Raw genomic sequence first — 27,358 nt, forward strand, 5'->3', positions numbered from 1 at the left:
CGGTACCGGGCCTCTGAGTCTCTGCTCTGGGGTTGTCACGGTGGCTAGACCCGGTCCGTGACCCTGCTGAGGGGCGTACAATGAAGGTGCGGGTGGTGATGATGTTGTAGTGGTGCGGTGCAGGTCACAGTAAATAACAAGGACACCAGGTTGCAGTCTCTTTACCTTTTTACTGAAGGTTTGGAGGTACCCAATCCAGAGCACTGTTAACAGGGCTGGCTGAGACCGGCCGGTCCAACGGCACATCCAGAGTTCCCTTTTCAGGTGGGAATCAGTGTCTACCTTCTAGCGCCTGTGTGTTGTAGTCCTTCCCTGCTGAGCACCCCGGGATAGTCCTCACAACTTATTCTGTCTGTCTCTGATGTTCATTCTCTCCGTCCCCCAGATGATATGGCTAGGACGCACCCGTATGACGGGGTAGGCCTGGAGTTCTTCCGGGACTCTAGAGTCGCCCCTCTCCCGCAGCTGCCTCCGTTGTCTGCTTAGGTGTTTAAGTGAGACAGCCAACCTATAATTGGCTGCCCTGCCATGGTCTGAAGTAATGCTTAAAGTCTCTTACTTTCTCGGCGTTCCGGCCACCGACTGTTTGCGCCTCAGAAGGATGTTGCCTTGATCTTACAGCACGACTCCTTCTGGTCCTATCACCTCTTTGCTGTATTCCTGTTTTCTCACTTCTTGTTCTTTCTTAGGAATCTGTCAGGATCCCATCCCTGACAGGTCCTCTCTCTGGCTCTTCCCAGTTACTTCTCCCTGTCTTCCTGTCCAACCCCCAGTTTTACCAGAGTGTGAGGAGTGGCCTACTAGATAGAACCACTCCCCCTGGTGGCCGGAGTGTGAAGTGTAGTGCGAGTGTTACCTGGTCAGGTGAACTCCTTTAGCGCAGTCAGACGTAACATCACTCCCCTTAGTGGCAGAGCGACATTACTGCAACGACCAGGACTCTGGGGCGCTGCATTTTCTCTGGTGAAACCGCTGTTTAATAATTGTTTTTTCACGGCTGAATGATGCCTCAGAGCTGCAGTTCCTGCGTGCTCTCAGAGCCTCACCTACGGGAATCGACTGAACAGTATGTGGGGGGTGGAAACTTTTAGCATGCAAGATGGTATTACCTGCAGTTTATTTTCGGTAGGTATAACTCCTGATGTTTTCAAAGGGAATGCCCTCAAGACAAAGATCCAACAAATTAATACAATTTTTATTCCATAAATGGGTAAACTTTAAATTGAAAGGATTGTTGTTAATATAAAAAACAAAATTAGATATGGATTCCTGATCACCTTGCCACACAAGCAATAAATCATCAATGTATCTAGAGTACCATTTAATGTTGTTCAAGAAAGGATTGTCATTGGAATAAATATAATATTCTTCCCACCATGACATGGTTAAATTAGCAACTGAAGGGGAAAATTTAGCATCCATTGAGACACCACTGGTTTGGATGAAGAATTTACCATCAAATAAAAAATAGTTGTGTGATAGAAGAAAAGATAATACTGATAAAATAAAAGACTGAAAATCAGAAGAAAAATTACTATACTTGGACAAATGAAAATCAACCGCTGTCAGTGCCACTTTGTGCGGAATGGAAGTGTATAAAGAAGAAACATCAGAAGTTAACCAAGACCATTGTTCACTCCAAAAAATCCCATTAAACATGTTCAATACGTCTCTAGAGTCTTTGAGATACCCAGGGACACGTTGTGCCAATGGTTGAAGAATCGTATCCAACCATTCACCAAGGTGTTCACTATATGAACCTATACCTGAGATAATAGGTCGCATTGGAGGTGGAAAAAAACCTTTATGGGTTTTCGGTAGCGCATGTGCAGCGCCCCCACCGCCGCAGGGCCGAGGGGTACCCGGTACCGGGCCTCCGAGTCTCTGCTCTGGGGTTGTCACGGCGGCTAGGCCCCGGTCCGTGACCCTGCCGTGGGGCGCTCAGTGAATAACAGGTGTGGATGATGGTGGTGATGCTGTGGTGGTGCGGTGCAGTAAATAACGAGGACACCAGGTTGCAGTCTCTTTACCTCTTTACTGAAGATCTCTGGGTCCTCAGTCCGGAACACAGTTCACCAGGCTGCGCAAGTCCGGCCGGTCCAATGGCACCTCCAGAGCTCTCCACAGGTGGAAATCGGTGCCTTCCTACTAGCGCTATGTGTTGTGGTCCTTCCCTGCTGTGCTTACGGAAAGTCCCCCACAACTGTTGTGTCTGTTTCTTAAGTTCCCTCACAACTCGATTAGATGATGTTCTGCTAATCCTCCGTCCCTCCCTGGTGTTCTGGTTGGGACGGCACCCGTTTGACGGGTAGGCTCGGAGCTCTTTCGGGACCCTAGAGTCGCCCCTCTCCACAAGTTGCCCCCCAAGACTGCATAGGTGATATGTGTTAGACAGCCCGCCTTAAACTGACTGTCCTGCCGCTGTTTGGAGTATTGCTTGAAGCTGAATGTTATTCTACTCCCTCGGCGTTCCGGCCACCGGTAGTGCGCCTCAGTAGGATGTTGCTTCGGTCTTACAGCACGACTCCTACTGGTATTTCTCCTTTGCGTGATCTCGTTTCTCACTCAGCACAATCTATCTCTCTTCTAATCCTTTCTTGGGCACCGCCGCTACCCGGAGCAGGCACGGTCCCGTTACGTTCGTTCTCGTTGCCAAGCCTCTGTCAGGATCCCACCCCTGACAGAGACCCTACTGTATCTTCCCCTACAACACCCTCTGCCACAAGGTGTTGCCTGGTTCCAACCCAGTCAGCTTTCTGATCTAACTTCCTGCCTGACCCCCAGTTTACCCACTATGGTGGGGAGTGGACTAGTGAATAGAACCCTTAGCTCCCCCCGGAGGCCCGACTGTGAAATGTATTGGTGTCTGTGATACCTGATCCGATGAACTCCTTCAGTACCATCAGACGCACCATAGCTCCCCATAGTGGCGGAGCCACAGTACTGCAACGACCAGGACTCTGGGGCGCTGCACTTGCAATATAGGAATGATAGGATTATCAACATACAACAGTTCAGATTGCTGTCTGGTAAGAAAACCTAATTCAAAACCATTATCAATGAGTACCTTAATTGATGACATGAAAGCAGAAGTGGGATCTGATTTTAAGACACTATATATTTCACTTTCTGCAAGCATATCATGAATGGCTCTGAAATAATCATCTTTGTTCAAAATAACCACCGACCCCCCTTTGTCAGACATTTTAATCACTATGTCTGGATTCGTTCTAATTTTCACTAGAGAATCCCGTTCACTTCTAGACAAATTAGATTTGTTTGGAAAACAAGCAGTTTCATTGGCTAAATGACTGTCTCTTTCCACTGACTCCTGGAAGCGATCCATAGCCTCCGTTCTGGACAGGATCGGATAAAAAATAGGATTTTTGATTCTAAAGGATGGAATAGAATTAATGTCCTTTGTTAACATTTTTTCAGAGTCCATGTCCGAAAGCATGGTAAGTGTGAACTGTTCACAAAAATCTTTTTTGGAAAAATCATTAGGAAGAAAAATTTCAGTAGGGTGAGCTTCTTTGTCATGCTCTTCATAAAAATGTCTTTTAACTGTCAAGTCTCGGACAAATTTATTAATGTCTTTGAGAGTTGCAAATACATCCAGTTCTTTATTAGTGGGTGCAAAATTCAAACCGCGAGATAACAGTTTAATATCAACGTCAGAAAGAATAGTAGAAGACAAATTAAGAACACTTAATGAAAGGTTCTGTTCTGACTCCTGAGACGGTTCTGAAAAATGGTAGGGGCGCTTGGAGTGTTTTCTGCCGCCCCTCCTGGAGCGTTTCTTAATCCATTTTTTGAGAAATGCGACTTGGATTTGTTTTTTCGGTAATAACGTGGCTGAATTTTAAAGTTCTCATTGGATGCAGGTGGATCAATGTCTCGACTGGACGGACCCGCCGATGTATCGGATGATTCAGGGTCCAAAGAGGAGAAAGTAACCTGACTGCGTCGTATATATGATGACTCACGATCGCGTCTTTTTAGAATTGATCTAGGTGTGGATGGTTGTCTCTCCCACCTACCCCATTCATAAACCTGGTCATTAGTATAATCAAATAAATCTCTATTAAATTTTCCTTTCTTTACTATTATGATGTAAAATTGTAATTTGATTTTAAGATTTTTTTGGAAATCTTCATATTCCTGATTAGTGACCAGCGACTTGTATGTCATCAATTCTTTGTCTAAGTCAGATTTTAGTTTTACTAACTCCTCATTTTCATGTTTCACAATGAGTTGAATCAATTGTGTGGAACAAGTAGATAATAGAGTTCCAATCTTTAACAAAATCACTGTTATAGACAGTAGTTGGAATTTTCTTAATTCTTAATCCTCTAGGGATGATATTTTGTTCCAGATAATGAGTGAGAGTAGTTTGATCCCACCAAATGCGCATTTCATTTAAGGAAGTTTTTTCAATTGAAGACATGAGGTTTAATATGTCAGGAGAAGTATCTGAACTTAGACCCACTGATTGAAAAACTTGTGCTGCACGTTCCCTTCTCAGGGGATCAATTAGAGAATCCATATTTGCAAAAAAAAACCAACCAAATTTAGTGAAAACACTTAAATAGAAAAAACCGATAAAAAAAAAACATAAAATCAATAAAGTCTCTCCGGGTAATCATGCACGGTCATGTGAATCCAAAATTTGCGATAAATATGTAGCAGCTCAAACCATCCGATATATAATGGAAAAAATCATTGCATTTTTATTTGATGGTAAATTCTTCATCCAAACCAGTGGTGTTTCAATGGGTGCTAAATTTTCCCCTTCATTTGCTAATTTAACCATGTCATGGTGGGAAGAATATTATATTTATTCCAATGACAATCCTTTCTTGAACAACATTAAATGGTACTCTAGATATATTGATGATTTATTGCTTGTGTGGCAAGGTGATCAGGAATCCATATCTAATTTTGTTTTTTATATTAACAACAATCCTTTCAATTTTTAAAGTTTACCCATTTATGGAATAAAAATTGTATTAATTTTTTGGATCTTCGTCTTGAGGGCATTCCCTTTGAAAACATCAGGAGTTATACCTACCGAAAATAAACTGCAGGTAATACCATCTTGCATGCTAAAAGTTTCCACCCCCCACATACTATTCAGTCGATTCCCGTAGGTGAGGCTCTGAGAGCATGCAGGAACTGCAGCTCTGAGGCATCATTTAGCCTTGAAAAAACAATTATTAAACAGCGGTTTCACCAGAGAAAATACCCTAATTGGTCTGTGAACAGAGCCTTCAACATTGCCGACTCTAAACAAAGGTCAGAGCTTATTGAACCTACCATGACTAATAGCCGCACTCAAACAGATACCGCATCTAACATAAATTCTCCATGCAGAACGCACTTGACACAGCCTGTACTAGTTCTCACTTATAGTACTTTTTTTAAATCAGTTTCTCAAATTGTCACACGAAATTTAAACCTACTTAGAGATGACCATATTATGGAATCTATTTTGCAAAATGGCATTAGCATTGTTTCCAGACGAGCCCCCACTGTAGGGAATGCTTTATCGCCCAGTTTTTTATATTCCAAAAAATCTAGAAGCAATGCAGACTGGTTGTCTGTTACGGGCTGTTTCAAGTGCGGTTCACGTTCTTGTAAAACTTGCACGTATATGAAAAAAACTGCACATTTCAATTGTTCACAAAATATAACTATGTTTTCTATAAATAAATGTCTTAATTGCAATTCTGATTATACAGTTTACATTGTGGAATGCACTGAATGCAAATTGTTCTATGTTGGATCTACCATTAGGAAGTTTAAAGAAAGATTTAGGGAGCACCTTTATGATATAGTGCACCCCACATTTCGACATGTCTCTAATGTTTCAAACCATTTCATTAATATTCATAACAGGCAAACCACGCATCTTAAAACTTTTGCCATTGAGCAGATATCAAAAGATATACGTGGAGGAGATCGGGAGAAGAAACTGCGTGATAGGGAGGCTTTCTGGATTTTCAGACTCAACACCAGAGCTCCTTCAGGGTTAAATTTAAGGAAGGAGATCATGCTCCATTACTAAAGCGTTTCGTGGTTTATTTGTCTTTATTTTTCCATGTAATTGCACGTTCTTTATATATAAATGTATATATTTCCTATATTTATATTTGTATTTATCTCTGCCAACCTTATTGCCATGTTATTTTATGTTCACTTTTGCTGAGTTCACTACGTTTGTATTTGAATCATGTGTTTATTTTAATTGTACTCACCTGCTGTGAACTGTTTTATTGCAACCATGTGTTTTTGTCAGCATACTGAGGACTAAGGGCACATTTGCTGCCCGAAACGCGTCCAGTCAGGTGCTGGTTGCTCTCCGCCATTCACCATGCCGGTCATGTTCTAGCAGCATTTTAAAGCAACCAAATAAAATTTCTGCATTTTATTCTTGGAGCTGGATTCACATCGTTTCTTTCTACAGTTTAATCAGTGTTGTGGCAGCAACACTTCGTTTCCGTGCTCAGACTGATATTCCCCATTCCGTCTGAATCAAGGGTGAGCTGAAATATCGTTTTTTTTCTTTGTGTCAAAGTCAAAAATTGCCTTTTTTTCATGCTTTTGTGACTTTTTTTTGCGAAAAGTCACCTGCTGCTGAAAAAAATGCTCCAAATTTTGGCATACTCAAAACTGCACTGTGAGTGGAGGAGAGTGAAATTGCACCAAATTTTGAAAACTTTTTAAAGAGTCACAATTAATTAATCAGGAGAAAGCATATGGAATTGCTAGACTCTGCCCCCAAGCATTAATAATCTCATTGATAGCAGTCAAGGCATGCAAGTGCGTGAATATGTAATACAGTATCAGGGGCTGGCTGGCAATTTTCAGCCTGGGGGGCAATCACAAGGCAGTGGCCCTCGAGTTGCGGTGGCCCTCCTTTTCCCTGCTTATATCTGGCCACTACATTAAAGTAGCAGAGATAACAGGCTTTAAAAACAGCAGAACAGAGCTTATTATAGAGATATGGGAGCAGAACCGAACTTACTAGATTCAGAGATATGGGAGCCGAACCGAGCTTACTGCAAAGATAAGGGAGCAGAACCGAGTTTACTACAGAGATATGGGAGCAGAACCGAGCTAACAGCAAGGAAATGGGAGCTGAACCAAGCTTACTGCAGAGATATGGGAGCAGAACGGGGCTTACTACAGAGATATGGCAGCAGAAACGAGCTTACTACAGAGATAAGGGAGCAGAACCAAGCTTACTACAGAGATAGGGGAACAGAACCGAGCTTACTACAGAGATATGGGAGCAGAAATGAGCTTACTGCAAAGATATGGGAGCAAAACCAAGCTTACTACAGAGATATGGGAGCAGAACCGAGGTTAGTGCAGAGAAATGGGAGCAGAACCGAGCTTATTGCAGAGATATGGGAACAGAATCGACCTTACTACAGAGATATGGGAGCAGAACCAAACTTACTACAGAGATATGGGAGCAGAACCTAGCATACTACAGAGATAAGGGAGCAGAACCAAGCTTACTAGAGAGATAAGGGAGCAGAACCGAGCTTACTACAGAGATATGGGAGCAGAACCGAGCTTACTGCAGAGATATGGGAGCAGAACCGAGCTTACTACAGAGATAAGGGAGCAGAACCGAGCTTAATAAGTCTACTACATGGAACCAAGTCTGGTACATAGAAACTGGAGCAGAACTGAGATTACGACATACATACAGTACCATTATCTAGATTACTACATTGATAGAGTACCAGAACCAAGCTTACTGCTTAGATATGGTGCCATAACGGAGCTTACTTACAAACATACACACAACAATACAGCTACACAGTGCCTAGTACTATCACCACTACACAGAGAATACATAATATTATAATATCACCATTACCTTTACATGAAACTACATTCTATACAAAGACCAATGATGCCACCATACACTCCCTGACAGAAGTTATGTCGCTTATCCATGTTATGTAAATAAAAGCTTATAACCTGATGTTAAATTCATCCATTGGTTGTATAAGTTATTCTTTTGAAAGCTGGAACCCTCCAAAATGTGATTTAGGTTAAGAAAATAAATTGTTATCAAAGCAGAAATATTGATCAGTTAATAGACACAGAATGGTCAGATTTTGGCAAGACAAAATTTTTGTTGCCCACAGACAAATAATTAACTTAAAATACAAATATATGTTGCATAACATTGGTGAATGAAGTTGTGGTGCTCATCTAGATTCTTTGGTTTTGTCTTCCAAGCTTCCTCTTTCATCCTACCCCAAACATGCTCAATGATGTTCATGTCTGGTGACTGGGCTGGCCAGTCCTTGAGCACCTTGATCTTTTTTGCCTGGAGGAACTTTGTTGTAGAGATGGAGCACCATCCTGCTGCAGAATTTGACCCCTTTTATGATTTGGAATATAAGAGGTAGCTAATACTTCTTGATATTTTAGGCTATTGATATTGCCTTCCACCTTGCAAATGTTTTGCACACCCCCATACTGAAGGTAACCCCAGACCATGATCTTTCAACCACCAAATGTAACTGTCTTCTGGGTGTATTTTGGATCCATACTGGCTCCAGTAAGTCTCCTGCAGTGTTTGTGGCAGCTGTGGTGTAATTCTACTGAAGAGAAATCCATCTTCTGCCACTTTTCCAGTGTCCATCTATTTAGCAGGCTGTGGGAGTTTGCAAATGCCACACGGTTTTTTATTTGCCTTTTGTTTAGTGCTGGCTTCTGGGCACTGATTCGACCATGGAGGCCATTTTACGACAGAATCCTACAAACTGTTCTAGTTGACACAGGTAAAGGTTTAGGTGTGCACTCAGCCTTAATATGGTGAGGTGCTGGTGTAACGGACCAATGGCCCAGAATAACAGTAAAAGTTAAGTTCACTGCACTCTCTCTAGGTTTCTTATGCAAAGTCTGGTATAAATTTATTATACATAAACTGGGAGCGTAACAGAATATTACAGCATCTGTGATTTTTTTATATACAACGTTTCGGCTCAACCAGAGCCTTTGTCACGTAATCGCTTGTTCCAGCTAAGATAGTGATATACAGAGAAGGCGGAAAGTCCCAGCGGTGCAATATAAGCTCTATTGTAATCTAAATGTCCGCCTATGGAAGATCCTGTCCAGTAGTGTGGACCTGCAGTGTCTGGTATGACAAGCGGCGCTCCCGCGCCTTGCTAACGATCGGCGTGTCACATGCGGTGAATTTAACTTTTACTAGTTGACACAGGGACTTGAGGTGACCAGACCTGTTGGAGCTCTGCTGCTGTGGAAGAGGGGCTTGCTTTGGATTTTCTAACCAACAAACATTCCTCCTGAGCAGTTGTCTTGCGGGGTCTGCCAGACCTGGGCTAGTCAAACACATCTCCAGTCTCTTCAAATCTTTTTTTTAATTCTTTGTACTTGACGCTGAGACACATTAAAGGTGCCCGCCACCTCTGCAGTGGATCTGGTCTTCAGCCTCTTGATAATCCAGGCTTTGGTCGCAGGGTGGATTTTTGGCCTGTTGTCAAGAGCTCAAGTTGCAGTTCAAGTGAAGGTCTGGGGTGCTGGGTTTCTTTTTATACACACACACTAAATAACCGATCATTTACTGAGCACAGGTGAGGATGTAAACTAGGATTGGGTGCATTATATGACCAGGTGACAAAACTTTTGTCTTGTTAAAATCTGACCATTCTGTTTCCATTAACTGATCAATATTTCTGCATTGATGTCAATTTATTTTCTTAACCTAAACCACATTTTGGAAGGTTTCAGCTTTCAAAAGAATAATTTATACAACCAATGGATGAATTTAATGTCAGGTTATAAGCTTTTATTTACATAACATGGATAAGCGACATTACTTCTGTCAGGGAGTGTACAACTTTTACTACTAGTATACTACAATACTGATCATTAATTTTAAAAAAGCACAACACTAAGTGCCATTGTATACAGGAACTCTGTATTTACGGTCAGTGTAAAGATACTACAGTGATCACTGGTGACATTATACACAGGAGATCTGTATAAGTTGTCAGTGTACAGGTAATACAGTGATCACCACTGCCAGTGACATTATACACAGGAGCTTTGTATATAGTATACAGTGTATAGTGTCAGTGTACAGGTAATACACTGACTCACTAGTGATGTCTCTAGCTGAAGTCCTTCATCTTTGCTTTTCATTTTCATCCAGCACAGACTGCCATCACTTCTTCCAGCCAGGACTCGTCTCTGCATAAAATAACACAGTTACCTAGAGCATGGCTTTCAGACCACATTCCCCACTTTTTCCCTTTCTTCTACACCATGTTCCAAATTATTATGCAAATTATATTTTTCTCGGATTTTCCTAAATGGTCGGTGCAAATGACAGTCAGTCTAATAAAAGTCATCACCCGTTAGAGTATACATCGAGTTTTATTGGAGAAACCTCCCAATGATAACAGTATAATCTCCAAAATGAATAAAAACTCAAAATGCACTGTTCCAAATTATTAGGCACAGTAGAATTTCTAAACATTTGATCTGTTTTAAAGAACTGAAAATGCTCATTTGTGGAATTTGCAGCATTAGGAGGTCACATTCACTAAACAAAAAAGATATTTAACTCCAAAACATCCTAACAGGCCAAGTCACATGTTACCATAGGAACCCTTCTTTGTTATCACCTTCACAATGCTCGCCTCCATTGAACTTGTGAGTATTTGGAGAGTTTTTGCTTGTATTTCTTTGCAAGAAGTCAGAATCGCCTCCCAGAGCTGCTGTTTTGATGTGAACTGCCTCCCACCCTCATAGATCTTTTGCTTGATGATCCTCCAAAGGTTCTCTATAGGGTTGAGGTCAGGGGAAGATGGTGGCCACACCATGAGTTTATCTCCTTTCATGCCCATAGCAGCCAATGACTCAGAGGTATTCTTTGCAGCACGAAATGGTGCATTGTCATGCATGAAGATAATTTTGCTCCTGAAGGCACGTTTCTGCTTTTTATACTATGGAAGAAAGTTGTCAGTCAGAAATTCTATATACTTTGCAGAGGTAATTTTCACACCTTCAGGTACCTTAAAGGGCCCTTCCAGCTGTTTCCCCATGATTCCAGCCCAAAACATTACTCCTCCATCTCCTTGCTGACGTTGCAGCCTTGTTGGGACATGGTGGCCATCCACCAACCATCCACTACTCCATCCATCTGGACCACCCAGGGTTGCTCGACACTCATCAGTAAACAAGACTGTTTGGAAATCTGTCTTCATGTATGTCTGGGCCCACTGCAACCGTTTCTGCTTGTGAACACTGTTTAGGGGTGGCCGAATAGTAGGTTTATGCACCACAGCAAGCCTTTGAAGGATCCTACACCTTGAGTTTTGAGGGACTGCAGAGGCACCAGCAGCTTCAAATAATTGTTTGCTGCTTTGTAATGGTATTTTGGCAGCTGCTCTCTTTATCTAATTAATTTGTCTGGCAGAAAACCTTCCTCATTATGCCTTTATCTGCATGAACTCTGTCTGTGCTCTGTTTCAGTCACAAATCTTTTCACAGTATGATGATCACTCTTAAGTTTTCGTGAAATATGTAATGTTTTCATACTTTGACCAAGGCATTGCACTATTTAATGCTTTTCAGCAGCAGAGAGATCCTTTTTATTTCCCATATGGCTTGAAACCTGTGGTCTGCTTTATAATGTGGAACATCATTTTTAAGTAGTTTTTCTTTAATTAGAATCACCTGGAAAACTAATGATCACATGTGTTTAAGATTGATTTCAGTGATCCACTGAGCCCTGAGACACAATACCATCCACGAGTTTATTTGAAAAACAAAACAATTAAATCTTTATGACACTTATATCCAATTTGCATAATAATTTGGAACATGGTGTACACTAGACATCTGAATACAGAGGTGCACCCACAAACAATATATAATTGGTTATTATGCAACCTCATAGATTGTAAGCTTGCGAGCAGGGCCCTCATTCCTTTTGGTATCTGCTGATCTATGTGTTTATTGTTATGCTTAATGTCCATTGTCTGTACAAGTCCCCTCTAAAATGTAAAGTGCTGGCACTATAGAAATAAAATTATCATAATTATTTTTATTAACCGACCATTCCAAATATAAATTATAATCCACCACTGTGCACCCACTTACTTTAAATAGCCACTTTCCTCATTTAATATATAAATTAATTAGCACCTGTACTCTTTCCCCCAATTCATTACCAGTCACTTCATCCTCAACGCCCCCCACTATGTACCTACCACTCTAACCCTAACCCCGATTCATTATAGTTACATATCCCTCCCGCCCCAATTCATTGTCATGTCTTTCTCTCTCACCCTCTATTCATTATCAACTGCTCTACCCCACATTCAATACATCATTTACTCCCCCACCCTTAAAATTCATTATTTGTTCTTCCCCTAGATCATCATTTGCTCTCCCCACCCCCTCTTCAATTGATCATTTGCTCTCCCCACCCCCACCTTCAATTAAATTGCTGTCCCCTGTCCCTCACACTGAATTTATCATTTTGCAGTCCCCCCACTTTAATGTGAAGTCCCCTTCATTCATTGCAGTCCCCTATCGCCCTCTCACTTCATCTGCAGTGCCCCTTCATCATTTGCAGCCCCCTATCCCCCTTCCATTTCATCATGAGCAGTCCCACATCAGACACACTTCATCATGTGCAGTCCTGCAGTCCCCTTCTCCCACTTCATCATGTGCAGTCCCCTTACCCCCCACTTCATCATGTGCAGTCCCCTTACCCCCCACTTCATCATGTGCAGTCCCCTTACCCCCCCCACTTCATCATGTGCAGTACCCTTACCCCCCACTTCATCATGTGCAGTCACCCTTACCCCCCACTTCATGTGCAGTCCATCTTACACTCCACTTTATCATGTGCAGTCCCCATTACCCCCCACTTCATGTGCATCATGTGCAGATCACCTTACCCCCCACTTCATCATGTGCAGTCCCCTTTAACCCCCAATTCATCATGTGCAGTCCCCCTTACCCCCCACTTCATCATGTGCAGTCCCCCTTACCCCCCACTTCATGTGCAGCCCCACTCCCCCTTCATCATGCGCAATCCCCCTTACCCCCACATCATCATGTGCTGCCCCATTCCATCATGTACAGCCCCACTCTCCCCACTTCATCATGTGCAGTCTCCTTTATCCACTAAACTATCATGTGCAGCTCCACTCCCCCTTCATCATGTGCAGCCCCACTCCATCATGTACAGCCCCACTCAACCATCATGTGCAGCCCCACTTACCCCCTCACTCCATCATGTGCAGTCTCCTTTAACCCCCAAATTCCATCATGTGCAGCCTCCTTACACCCCCCACTTCATAACTTGCAGTTACCCACCATTAAATTTATTTTATAAAGAAAACAAAAAAGTTTGTCATACTTACCTCACCAGTCGCTCCCCTGCAGTGCCTCTCTGCTTCTAGCATCCGGGTCATGTCGGCGTGTGCGTGAGGACGCCATCGCGCATGCCCAACACCTAACCTGGAAGTATAGAGAACATGAAGGGAGCAGTAGCTGCGCAGCCGTCAAGGTGACAGCCAAGCATAGCTCCTGGCCCCAGCGCAGACGTGTGCGCCAACTGTGATGCAGCTGTGTCTGCTGCCAGCCGCGTCACAGTACAGCAGACATGGCTGCGCACAATTTGCTGTGTGGCTGTAGCCACCACCAGGCAGCCGGCCCTGAACAGCTGCTGGGGGAGCGGCCCGGGGGGAATTTGCCTCTTTGCCACCTGGGCCAGTCAGCCCCTGTACAGTATAGAATGTGAAATACTGTATATTAAAGAGATTGTCTATGAATTAGATGCTGACAATCTATCGTGTGTAGTGGCCATTCTTGGATACTGCAGCTCAGATCATATTCACTTTAATAGGAGTTAAGCTGCAGTACATAAGAACAGCCACTGCACACTGTATGGAGTTGTGGCGTTTACTTATAGCAATGACTTATTCTAAAGAGTACTTGACAACCCTTTCAACATTGGCATCATAAACGTAAATGTAATATATAATGTAATATATGGAGTATACAATATATATTATAAGAGATTCCTATCAAAATAAATTACAAGCTAATACAAAAATTGAGAACAGAACCTCAATTATGGAATATCTATCTAATTTGTTATCTTTAATGTTATCTTTGCACAGCATTTTTGAAGTGTGAAAATTCCAACAGAAGTAACAATGGACAGGAGGCATAGATCAAATAGCAGCCACAGAAATAATCCAGGTGAGCGAAAATATACGATAAGAAATAATGTGACACTGCATTCTACTTGTCTGTATTTGTCTTAGTAGATTAGCAAATGCTATTGAGTGCACTGATGTAGCTCCATTATACAAAAGTTATACTGTACATTCCTTGTCAGCAAGGAGCGTGAAGGTAGTGTAGTGTAAGCAGGGAGGGAGCAAGAAATGTCACATAAGAGCTGTAAAAAAGCGAGAAGGAAGCGCAGAACCAGCCATGACAGAGCACACACTAGTTCTGCGCTCCTTCACAGCTCTTATGTGTCATGAGCCCCAATAGAATAGGACAGGAGAGTGAGGGGGAGATGGAATAGTAAATGTGCAGACAGATAAAAGTTGATCAGGAGGCTGTCTTGCGTAAGGAGCAAAAGGTACTGTAAATGGGGAAGGAGGAGAGGAATGTTTCTAATTCATTGTCTAAACTATACTTGTAACAAACTGATTGTTATAACAGTATTCCTGAATGAGATGTTAATCATTGGCTAATTCACTTGTCAATCATGTCAGGAAGTTTAAAAGGATAACAAATGCGGTCAATGCTGGCGAAACGCTCGTCAGGGACTCCTGTAATGTCATGCGGTATAGGGTTAGTTTCAATGAGGGTTAGCCAGCAATCATCCTATGATCATTCTACCAAGATAGGGTGAAACTAATGAAGGGAGAGTCAGATTGGCAGGCAATCGGCTGTCCTGCTGCAGCTCTGGTGGATGGAGCGCAGCGCTTCATATCCATGTGGAGCTATAAGCTCAGTATCTCCCCCTGTTAATATGGTTCAGTGCTTCTAATGTAGCAATGAGCGAGCAGGGCCCTCACTCCTCTTGGTATCTATTTTGAACTGTGTTTTTGTTACGCTGAAATGTCTATTGTCTGTACAAATCCCCTCTATAATTTGTAAAGCGCTGCGGAATATGTTGGCGCTATATAAATAAAATTATTATTATTATTATTATTGAGATTTACAGAGTGTCACAGCTGAGTAGGCATTCAATACCATCTGTGCACACTATTCCCTTCAGTGCTAATCAGTATTAAGCTGATCACTGCAGTGACTCCTCCTGTATAACTAACTATACAAAGTCCATATGCAGCGCCCCAGAGTCCTGGTCGTTGCAGTACTGTGGCTCCGCCGCTAAGGGGGGCTATGGTACGTCTGATGGCACTGAAGGAGTTCATCTGACCAGGTATCACAGACACCAATACATTTCACAGTCTGGCCTCCAGGGGGAGCTAAGGGTACTATTCATTAGGCCACTCCTCACAGTCTGGTAAAACTGGGGGTTAGGCAGGAAGTTAGAGAGAACGCTGACTGGGTTGGAACCAGGCAACACCTTGTGGCAGAGGGTGTTGTAGGGGAAGATTCGGTAGGGTCCCTGTCAGGGGTGGGATCCTGACAGAGGCCTGGCAAACAGAGAGAAAGCTACGGGACCGCGCCTGCACTTCATAGCGGCGGTGCCCTAAGAAAGGACAAGAAGCGAGATTTATTGTGCTGAGTGAGAAACGAGATCAACGCAACAGGGAGAATACCAGTAGGAGTCGTGCTGTTAGACCGAGGCAACATCCTACTGAGGCGTAACTAACCGGTGGCCGGAACGCCGAGGAAGTACAGAGCTCTAAGCATTACTTCAAACCAACGGCAGGGCAGAGAGCTATAGGCTGGCTGTCTCACCTACATCACCTACGCAGACATAGGGGGCAACTTGTGGAGAGGGGCGACTCTAGGGTCCCGGAAGAGCTCCGAGCCTTCCCGTCATACGGGTGCGTCCTACCATAAGAACTGGGGGACGAGATTAAGAAGAACATCAGAATCGAGTTGTGAGGGAACACGAGAAACAGACACAACAGTTGTGGGGACTATCCCGTAAGCACAGCAGGGGAGGACCACAACACATAAGCGCTAGAAGGAAGGCACAGATTTCCACCTGCGAAGGGAACTCTGGAGGTGCCATCGGACCGGCCGGACTTGCGCAGCCCGGCTAACCGTATTCCGGACTGTGGACCCAGAAGCCTTCAGTAAAGAGGTAAAGAGACTGCAACCTGGTGTCCTCGTTATTTACTGCACCGCACCACCACCACCATCCACATCTATCATTGTACGCCCCTCAGCAGGGTCACGGACCGGGTCTAGCCACCGTGACAACCCCAGAGCAGAGACTCAGAGGCCCGGTACCGGGTACCCCTCGGCCCTGCGGCAGTGGGGGCGCTACACATACAGTGCAATTGATTCATCATCTTGTTCTCTATAATAATCAAATTATTATAATATCTCTATTCCTCCCATTACCACTGTATGGAGGATGGTATGACCCCCTTCACAAGGCTTACAGCATGTCATGTTTGATCAGTGTCTTCTTTAAAATCAATACATTCTGGTCACACTATTGTATAATTAACATAACAACTTGAGCACTGCCACAATTCATCCTATAAAAAATTAGAGCTTACATAGGACACTTAGTATAACATCTAGCTCTCTTTAATTATATAATATGCACTAACTGCAAGCCAGTAGCCAGTATATACATTTAAAACTAGAAGTTTACATGCACTATATACTGTAAAAAGACACATATGTATGTTTTTCTCAATATCTGATATGAAATGAGAATAAACCTTTCCCATTTTAGGTCAATTAGGATTACCATAATTATTAATATTTGCCAAATGCCAGAATAATGAGAGAGTTTAACCCCTTTCTGACATTGGGCTTAATAATACGCTGATGTCGGACACCCTCCCTTTGATGTGGGCTCCAGCTCTGAGCCCACATCTTTCCCAGCTCTTTTGAACCGCTGACATGTGCCTCTAACAGCCACAGGTGGAATTGCAATCCACCCGCAGCTGTTAACCCGATAAATGCCGCTGTAAATCTCTGACAGCGGCATTTAACTTGCGCTACCGGGAAGCTCACTGGAAATCCCACCCGTTGGTGACCCCATCACATGATCATGGGTCACCGATGGGTTAGGAAAAATAGAAGTGGATCCAGCTCACTCACAGGGCTCATTTAAATCAGCAAACTTTTATTGGGTTATCCTTTAAAAATTGAAGATTACACACGGACATCTCAAATGACACAGCAATGACAGGGGGTGGTGTGTAATAAGGCCATAAGCGTTTCGAGCAACACAGCTCTTGAACACTGGTTACCAATGGTTACTGATGGGTTGGCATGACAACCAGAGGTCTCCAGCAGACCTCTATGGTTGTCATAGCCAGATTGCTATGAGCGCCCCCCAGTGGTCGTCACTCATAGCAAGTGAGCATTTCTGCTACATACAGGCGATCTGATCTTCGCCTGTATGTAGCAGAGCTGATCGGACAACTGAAACTCTAGTTTCCCATGAAGGCTATTGAAGCAAGTAAAAGAAAAATGTTTAAAAAAAAATATATATATATATATATATATATATATATATATATATATATATATATATATATATATATATACTAGATGGTGGCCCGATTCTAACGCATCGGGTATTCTAGAATATGCTATTGCCCAGCGACGTAGTATATTGCCCACGTAGTATATTGCCCAGCCACATAGTATATTGCCGTCACATAGTATACAGCACAGAGCCACGTAGTATATTGCCCAGCCACGTAGTATATTGCCCAGCGACGTAGTATATTGCCCACTTAGTATATTGCCCAGCCACATAGTATATTGCCCAGTCACATAGTATACAGCACAGATCCACGTAGTATACAGCACAGACACGTAGTATATTGGCCAGTCACGTAGTATGCACCATATCCCTGTTAAAAAAAAAGAATTAAAATAAAAAATAGTTACATACTCACCCTCCGTTGGCGCCTGGATCGAAGCGGCCGGTTACCGATGCTCCTCGCGCTCCGGTCTGAAGAGTGCATTTCGGTCTCGCGAGATGATGACGTAGTGGTCTCGCGAGACCGCTACGTCATCATCTCGCGAGATCGCAGCATGGACCGGTTACCGGAGCGGCGCGAGTGGGAAAGGCCTGTTGTCGATCCGGGGGCCAACGGAGGGTGAGAATGTAACTATTTTTTATTTATTTTATTATTTTTAACATTAGATCATTTTACTATTCATGCTGCATAGGCAGCATGAATAGTAAAAAGTTGGTCACACAGGGTTAATAGCGTTAACAGAGTGCGTTACACCGTGGTCAACGCTGCCATTAACCCTGTGTGAGCGCTGACTGGAGGGGAGTACGGAGCGGGCACTGATTGCAGGGAGGAAGAAGCGGCCATTTTAACGCCGGACTGTGCCCGTCGCTGATTGGTCGTGGCTGTTTTGCCACGACCAATCAGCGACTTGGATTACATGACAGACAGAGGCCGCGACCAATGAATATCCGTAACAGACACAGACAGAAAGACGGAAGTGACCCTTAGACAATTCTAACGCATCGGGTATTCTAGAATATACATGTCCACGTAGTATATTGGGCAGCCACGTAGTATATTGGGCAGCCACGTACTATATTGCTCAGCCACGTAGTATATTGCTCAGCCACGTAGTATATTGCCCAGCCACGTAGTATATTGCCCAGCCACGTAGTATATTGCCCAGCTACGTAGTGTATTGCCCAGTCACATAGTATATTGGCCAGTGATGTAGTATATTGGCCAGTGATGTAGTATATTGCCCAGCCACGTAGTATATTGCCCAGTGACGTAGTATATTGCCCAGCCACGTAGTATACTGCCCAGCCACATAGTATATTGCCCAGTGACGTAGTATACAGCACACACACATAGTATACTGCCCATAAAATACTAACAGCACTGATAGAGTAAATAAGATGAATGCTACTGTGTCCTGAGGTCGCAGCATGTCTGCCGTGCACACCGTGCAGCCTGGAGATGCCGCCAGGGGCGGAGCGTTCCCGGACACGTGCTCCACACCAGGGGTCCCGGGATAACATGGCCGCGCTTCCCCGTGCTGGATGAGAGGAGCGCCCCCTGCCGGCGGCTGCTGGCAGTGGAGGCTCCAGTTCAGCACATGTAGTGCTCTTACCGTTACCGCAGCGTGTATTCCTCCGCAGAAGATGGCGGGACTGTGGCCGGTGCTACAGCCGCGGCCAGCGTGACGGCGCCCTGGGCCGAGAGGTACATAGAGCACCCGGTCTGCCCCAGGGACACCGTGCAGGGCATCGCTCTCAAGTACGGGGTGACGGTAAGCAGGGTACGGTTCTGGGAGGCTGAAGGCGGTGTGCCAGGCTGGTGGGAGTGTGGAGCCCACCACCTGAGCTGTTTGCGGGCAGGAGACTGGCACTGCCGGGGTCTGCGGGGGGGGGAGAGTGGAGGGGAGGATGCGGGCGGCGGGCAGTGACTGCAGGGGAGTAGGGAGGGACTAATCAGACTGTGTCCGTCGCTGATTGGTCGCGGCAGCCATGACAGGCAGCTGGCGCAACCAATCAGCGACTTGGATTCCATGACAGACAGAGGCCTTGACCAATGAATATCCGGGACAGACAGATGGAAGTACCCCTTAGACAATTATATATATAGATTTTCCATCCATCTGTGGAACTTGATGGACATGTCGGTTTTTAACCATATCAAGCTATTCTCTTAAAGTTAAAATATTTTCTTCTTGGTACAGTAGAATTAAAAAAATATATAGAGGAGCAGCAGCTCATTAAAAAATAGATTGAAACTGATTTAGATATTTGGGTTCATAGTCATTTTGATTATTTTGGTACTCGCTGCACCTGTTGTGCTACGTAAGTCAAATCGCGAACACACCCTGCCCTTGTTTGTCTTATTTGACGTACATGTCTGCATGCCAATCCTTTAATTGCTCTTGAGTGGAAGGACTTTCAACAATCTTCTTTACTGCAGTAAACCTCCTTGCTCCAGGCTGTGGGACAGGATTCCTCCTATTTAATCTGTTTGCAGGTGAATCCTGTGCAATTAGTTCCAAGGTAGTGCACGGCTAAAGCACATGATGAAGATTGTGGATTAGTAGTATTTACCAATGGTGTTATACTTCTAGGTTTTACCATATTTGAAACGTTTCACTTATAAATATTGAATGTACAGTATATCTTGCATGTATGTGCTGCTCAAAAAAAACAAAGGACTCAATAAATATCACATTAAATCCGCAAATCAATTAAACTTCAAGGATATCAATCTCTACAGTTAGGTAAAAGTGATTGATTATAAATTTCTCCTGCTATGGTGGAAATAAAAGTAACAACATGAGCACTGAAGAGGCAGCTGCAAGATGGCCCCCAAAAAAGGGAACGATTTTGAAGATGGTGGCAAAGACCATTTTCTTCCTGACCAATTCTTCCATTATTTTATGGTTTGCTTCTCCATTGTATCATGAAGGCAGTACCTTAGGGCCATTCAGACTGCATCGGTAGTTCAGCGCCTCTAGGATGGTAAATCCGTATGTGCTCTCACAAGAAGGTTTGCTATGAAACCCAATCGCAAGGAGAAGCACTGCCAGAGACTGCAAAATATCTTTGAGTGGGCTACTGGTGTTCATGTATCTGACTATACTGTTAGAAGCAGACTCTGAGGGTGAGTTATATATATATATATATATATACACATACAGTGCCTTGTGAACGTATTCGGCCCCCTGTCATTTTTCAACCTTTTCCCACGTATCATGCTTCAACAACAAGTGGAACACAATTGTGAAGTTGAACGAAAATTATTGGTTATTTTACATTTTTGTAGAAATTCAAAAACTGAAAAGTGGGGCGTGCAATATTATTCGGCCCCTTTACTTCCAGCACAGCAAACTCACTCCAGAAGTTCATTGTGGATCTCTGAATGATCCAATGTTGTCCTAAATGCCGAATGATGATAAATATAATCCACCTGTGTGTAATCAAGTCTCCGTATAAATGCACCTGCTCTGTGATGGTCTCAGGGTTTACATTTCGCCCCATTCAAAATAAAACAATTAAAAAAAATCAAACATACACATATTTGTTATAGCTGCATTCAGAATCATCCGATCTATCAATATAAAAAAATAATTAACCTGATCACTAAATGACGTAGCGAGAAAAAAAGTAAAAATGCCAGAATTATGTTTTTTTGGTCACCACTACATTGCAATAAAATGAAGTAACGGGCAATCAAAAGATTGTATTTACACCAAAATCGTATCAATAAAAACATCAGCTCAGTGCGCAAAAAATAAGCCCACACCCAACCCGAGATCCCAAAAAATGGAGACACTACGGGTATCGGAAAATGGCATCTTTTTTTTACCAAAGTTTGGATTTTTTTTCATTACTTCAACCTAGACATCTTTGGTGTCTATGAACTCACAATGACCCGGAGAATCTTATGGCAGGCATTTAATGAACAAGGTAAAAAAATAAAAACAGCAACTGTGAAATTGCATTTTGTTTTGCAATTTCACCACACTTGGAATTTTTTCCCGTTTTCCAGCACATGATATGTTAAAACCAGTGGAGTCGTTCAAAAGTACAACTTGTCCTGCAAAGAAGAAGCCCTCACATGGCCATTTTGACCAAAAAATAAAAAACCTATGGCTCTGAGAAGGGGAGCAAAAAATTAAAATGCAAAAAACGAAAACTGGCCCGGGGGGTTAAGGGGTTAAGGAATTTTTATTACTTACTGAAAAGTCAAAAGTTTACATACACTAAGATTACTATGGCTTTAAACAATTCTGGACTACCCTTATGATGATGTCATGTGTTTGGAAACTTCTAAATTCTATTAACTGTAGCTTTATATACACTTAGTCAGTATTATTTAGGCTGTGTACACACGTTGCGGATTTGATTGCGGATCCACAGCTTTTTTTGCCTCATGGAATTGCATCAAATCTGCAGTGTGGTGCACAACCAATGTAAGTCTATGGGAACCGCAGACTTGATGTGCACATGCTGCGGAAAAATCCACACCGAAAAGCAGCTTTTTTTTTCTACAGCATGTCACTTCTTTTCTGCGCAATTGCAATGTTTCTGCACCCATAAACTTGCATTGAGTCAGGCACATCCGCAGCAAAACCGCAGATGTAAAAAAGATCTGCAGTTTTGCTGCGGATGTCGGTGCGAGAAACTCTGCGGCCCAGGAGGAGGGAAGTGTGTGGGCAGGCGGGGTCTGTGGGCTGTCCGAGGGTCTGCCGGGGCATCTGCGGGCTGTGCAGCGTTGTCCGGGGCTTTGCGGGGGTGTGCGGCACTGTCCGGGGGGGGGTGTGGCGCTGTCCAGGGCTTTGCGGGGCTGGGCGACTCTCTGGGTGTGTGCTGGGCTGTCCCGGTGTGTGCGGGGCTGTCTGGGTCTTTGCGGGGCTGTGCCGCGCTGTCCGGGGGTGTGCGGCACTGTCCGAGGGTCTGCGGGGCTGTGCGGGTGGGTCTTTGGAGGGTTGTGTGTGTGTGTGTGTGTGCAGGCATCATCTGATGGGACTACAAGTCCCATCGAGCTATGCCTGCTACAGTGACAGTGATTGACACATTAGCCAATGATGGGACCGTAGTAGTCCCATCATCCGGCTAATGTGTTGAATCTAAAAAAACCCAAAAACACATACACATATAGAGTAGATACAGTACATACAACATACAGTACATACAACATATAACAGTACATACAACATACAACATATAACATACAGTACAAACAACATATAACATACAACAGTACATGCAACATACAACATACAGTACATACAGCAGAACATACAACATATAACATACAGTACATACAACATATAACATACAGTACATACAACATATAACAGTACATATGTAGCGCCCCCACTGCCGCAGGGCCGAGGGGATACTCGGTACCGGGCCTCTGAGTCTCTGCTCTGGGGTTGTCACGGTGGCCAGGCCAAGTCCGTGACCCTGCCGAGGGGCGTACAGTGATAGATATGATGGATGATGGTAGTGGTGAGGCTGTAGTGGTGCGGTGCAGTAAATAACGAGGACACCAGGTTGCAGTCTCTTTACCGAAGATCTCTGGGTCCTCAGTCCAGAATCTGGATAACCAGGCTGCGCAAGTCCGGCCGGTCCAATGGCACCTCCAGAGTTCTCTTAGCAGGTGGAAATCTGTGCCTTCCTTCTAGCGCTATGTGTTGCGGTCCTTCCCTGCTGTGCTTACAGAAAGTCCCCACAACTGTTGTGTCTGTTTCTTAAGTTCCCTCACAACTCGATTAGATGATGTTCTGCTAATCCTCCGTCCCTCCCTGATGTTCTGGTTGGGACGGCACCCGTTTGACGGGTAGGCTCGGAGCTCTTCCGGGACCCTAGAGTCGCCCCTCTCCACAAGTTGCCCCCCAAGACTGCATAGGTGATTTAAGTTAGACAGCCCGCCTTAGACTGACTGTCCTGCCGCTGTTTAGAGTATCGCTTGAAGCTGGATGTTGTAATACTCCCTTGGCGTTCCGGCCACCGGTAGTGCGCCTCAGTAGGGTGTTGCTTCGGTCTTACAGCACGACCCCTACTGGTATTTCTCCTATTGCTTTGATCTCGTTTCTCACTCAGCACAATCTATCTCGCTTCTGGTCCTTCCTTGGGCACCGCCGCTATCCTGAGCAGGCACGGTCCCGTTACGTTCGTTCAAGTTGCCAAGCCTCTGTCAGGATCCCACCCCTGACAGAGACCCTACTGTATCTTCCCCCACAACACCCTCTGCCACAAGGTGTTGCCTGGTTCCAACCCAGTCAGCTTTCTGATCTAACTTCCTGCCTGACCCCCAGTTTACCCACTATGGTGGGGAGTGGCCTAGTGAATAGAACCCTTAGCTCCCCCCGGAGGCCCGGCTGTGAAATGTATTGGTGTCTGTGATACCTGATCAGATGAACTCCTTCAGTGCCATCAGACGTACCATAGCTCCCCTTAGTGGCGGAGCCACAGTACTGCAACGACCAGGACTCTGGGGCGCTGCACTCCCCCCTGGTTAAACACAGTACTCCGGGACTGAGAAGAAAACAACAATACAAGTTAGCAAAAAGACATACAGTTTTGTTGAGTGCAATAACAATAAGTACACTTAAACAGAGCTTCCCTTTATGGGAGGTGAGGACACTTGAACGTTACAAACATGGTTAGATATCATAGCAACATGCTATAAATAACGTGCTTTTACCCAACCGGGTATTCTACTAAGTGCAAAATTGTTGAACAATAATTTAACATTGCCTTTAAGGACATACACTCTGAGTCCACTAAAGACCTTCTTATAATCACATTATAAGGCAATTTAACTTTTTCATTCTCCTATTTTAAATCTGCAGGACCGCCTGTCCTAACGGCACCAGACCTACTGCCTCTCCTTTCTATTACAGGACCGCCCCGTTCAGCCCGGGCCTACTGCCTTTTCAACTACTATACACAGTATAGAGCATAACATTACTTTCAGTTTAAGAGCACTGAGCCATTTCTATATGGCTCCTAGGAGGACTCAGGGTTCACCTTCTATCCTCGTTGTCTATCAACATTATCAAACATTTTCTTTTCAATTAACTAGTTGGATACATATAACTTTCTCATGTAAACATTATCATCACTTTCTTTCGTCAAAACATTATTGCTACCTGTCTTAAAGCAATATCACCATTTAAGTGCAACAAATGAACATCCCCTTTAAGAGGGGACCAAGTCTCTATGAGGTAGCATATCTTCTCAAGCTACCAGTCCATACTCAGCAAAGGTTCCAGTGTGGTATCTTCACAAAGAGTCCTTCTTTAAGTAAAACCAGTAGGGAGCACCTTTAATAAGGTGCAAACTATTTACAAAAAGTTTGTATCATGCACTGTTCATGATTGCGGCAGTTCTGGAAACTTGTGCAAAACTTAGAAAAACAAACAAAACAATAGGGATCCCGGGTCAACAAAGGGATCCCTTTAAGAGTTAACCCTGGACGGGTTTTAGCAGCAAAACAGCAGGAAACAAACAGTTAACTATTTACAGTTTCAGGTTTCCGAGGTTTAGTTGGACGGCTTCCAGGGCTGCACCTGGCACTTAACCCCTCTTGGCCCGGGAAGGGTGAAGTCCAGGGTTGCAGCCAGTGCTGGAGAAACGCCGTTAATCCGTCTTTCATGTACGGTTAGGTCATGCACAGCGATGGAGGTCTGCGCAGCTTGAGTAGGGGCATTTGCTGCAGCAGAGGTAGCGGCTGCTGCAAGATCAGTCACTGGAACGGAGTCAGCAGCTGTGGCACTAGCAGTCGCGGGAGTGGTGTCAGTCATCAGGGCAGGGTCGTCCTTCATACCTGCTTCAGATGCGGTCCCTCCGGTGCCGGTCTGCTCTGCCTCCGCTGGGGTCTGGAATGCTGGCTGCAGGGCCTCGTGCTGCGACATTGTCATCTCTGCTCGCAGCATCTCGCTTTCCGGCAGGGCCTTGCTTTCTGGCTTCGGAGCACTGGAACTTCTTTCTTGCTCCGGACCAGACGAGACTGCCGACAGATGTCTGGTGAGGCTCCCGATGATGGTCTTCTTCCACCCGGCCTCAGTGCTCAGCTGCGTCTGCGGGAGTTGGTGGATCAGCTCGTCCGCTCCGGTCTGCAGGAGGTCAGCGTCAACTATGGAGGTCTGGCTGCAGTGCCTGTTGTGAATTTGGTTTCTGGGCTCCCCCGGTGGTTACTGGTGGTACTGAACTTGTGTGCTTCATCTCCTCTGTTCACCTGTTTCCATCAGGATGTGGGAGCTTCTATTTAGCCTTGCTCCTCAGTCATTTCTATGCCGGCCAACAATGTTACCAGAAGCCTTTCTGTTGCATGTTCCTGCTCCTAGACTACTATCAGCTAAGTTGGACTTGTAGTCCTAAGATTGTTTTGCATTTTTGTTCCAGTTCTCTGTTTTTGAATATTTCTTTGGCTGGAAGCTCTTGTGAGCTGAAATTGCCACTCTGGTGTCATGAGTTGATATTAGAGTCTTAAAGTAATTTCTGGATGGTGTTTTGAAAGGGTTTTCAGCTGACTGTGAAGTTCCCTTTTCTGTCTTCCTACTATCTAGTAAGCGGACCTCAATTTGCTAAACCTATCTTCATACTTCGTATGTCATTTTCCTCTAAAATCACCGACAATATATGTGGGGGCTACTGTCTGCCTTTTGGGGAAAATTTCTCTAGAGGTAAGCCAGGTCTGTATTTTCCTCTGCTAGGGTCAGTCAGTCCTCCGGCTGGCGCTGGGCGTCTAGGGATAAAAGGTAGGCACGCTACCCGGCCACTGTTAGTTGTGCGGTAGGTTTAGCTCACAGTCAGCTCGAGTTCCCATCTTCCAAGAGCTAGTCCTTTTGTATGCTTTACTACGGTCTCTTGCCATTGAGAACCATGACAGGTGCCTCTCCGGGTAGCTGGGGGAGTCCTCGGCTCCGACCCCACGCTCCGGCTCCGGGCGGCTGGCCATGGCGTCCTCCATGTCGCTGAATTCTTCTTCCTGGTCCTTTTCCCGCTCTCTCCTTCGTGGGCGGTTTCGCTTTCGTTGTCTCCGCCCCCCATTGAGGATCAGTAGGCGTATCTCGGCTGCTGACGGACACGTCCTCAAGGGGCAGAAATATTTAGACTGGGCGGCCATTGTCTTTCGCGCTCTCCAGCTTGTTCACGCCCACTTCCACGCCCTTCGTCTTCTCCTGCGCTCTCCTTAGCGCTGTAATGGCGGCGGTTTTGGCGGGAACTTTTGGCGGCAAGTGGCAATCCACAGTCTTTGCAATAAGTCACAGTCCAAGCACAATAAATCACAGTTCCAAGGCACACATGACCCGATTCCTCAGGCTTAAGTAGATCCTGTTCGTGACGCCAAGTTGTAGCGCCCCCACTGCCGCAGGGCCGAGGGGATACCCGGTACCGGGCCTCTGAGTCTCTGCTCTGGGGTTGTCACGGTGGCTAGGCCCAGTCCGTGACCCTGCCGAGGGGCGTACAGTGATAGATATGATGGATGATGGTAGTGGTGAGGCTGTAGTGGTGCGGTGCAGTAAATAACGAGGACACCAGGTTGCAGTCTCTTTACCTCTTTACTGAAGATCTCTGGGTCCTCAGTCCAGAATCTGGATAACCAGGCTGCGCAAGTCCGGCCGGTCCAATGGCACCTCCAGAGTTCTCTTAGCAGGTGGAAATCTGTGCCTTCCTTCTAGCGCTATGTGT

General features: G+C 44.7%; 1 protein-coding gene across 1 annotated transcript in view; it reads left to right on the forward strand.

Moving 5' to 3' along the window:
• The window catches only part of LOC143782306 (NFX1-type zinc finger-containing protein 1-like), a 390,131-nt gene that overhangs the window by 47,261 nt on the left and 315,512 nt on the right, over positions 1–27,358 (forward strand). The window contains exon 2 of the mRNA XM_077269621.1: positions 14,196–14,277. Coding sequence (XP_077125736.1) covers positions 14,232–14,277 — 46 coding nt within the window. The 5' untranslated portion in view covers positions 14,196–14,231. The remainder of the gene's footprint in view (positions 1–14,195; positions 14,278–27,358) is intronic.

The sequence above is a fragment of the Ranitomeya variabilis genome, chromosome 6, assembly GCF_051348905.1.
Source record: "Ranitomeya variabilis isolate aRanVar5 chromosome 6, aRanVar5.hap1, whole genome shotgun sequence".
NCBI classification, from domain to species: Eukaryota; Metazoa; Chordata; class Amphibia; order Anura; family Dendrobatidae; genus Ranitomeya; species Ranitomeya variabilis.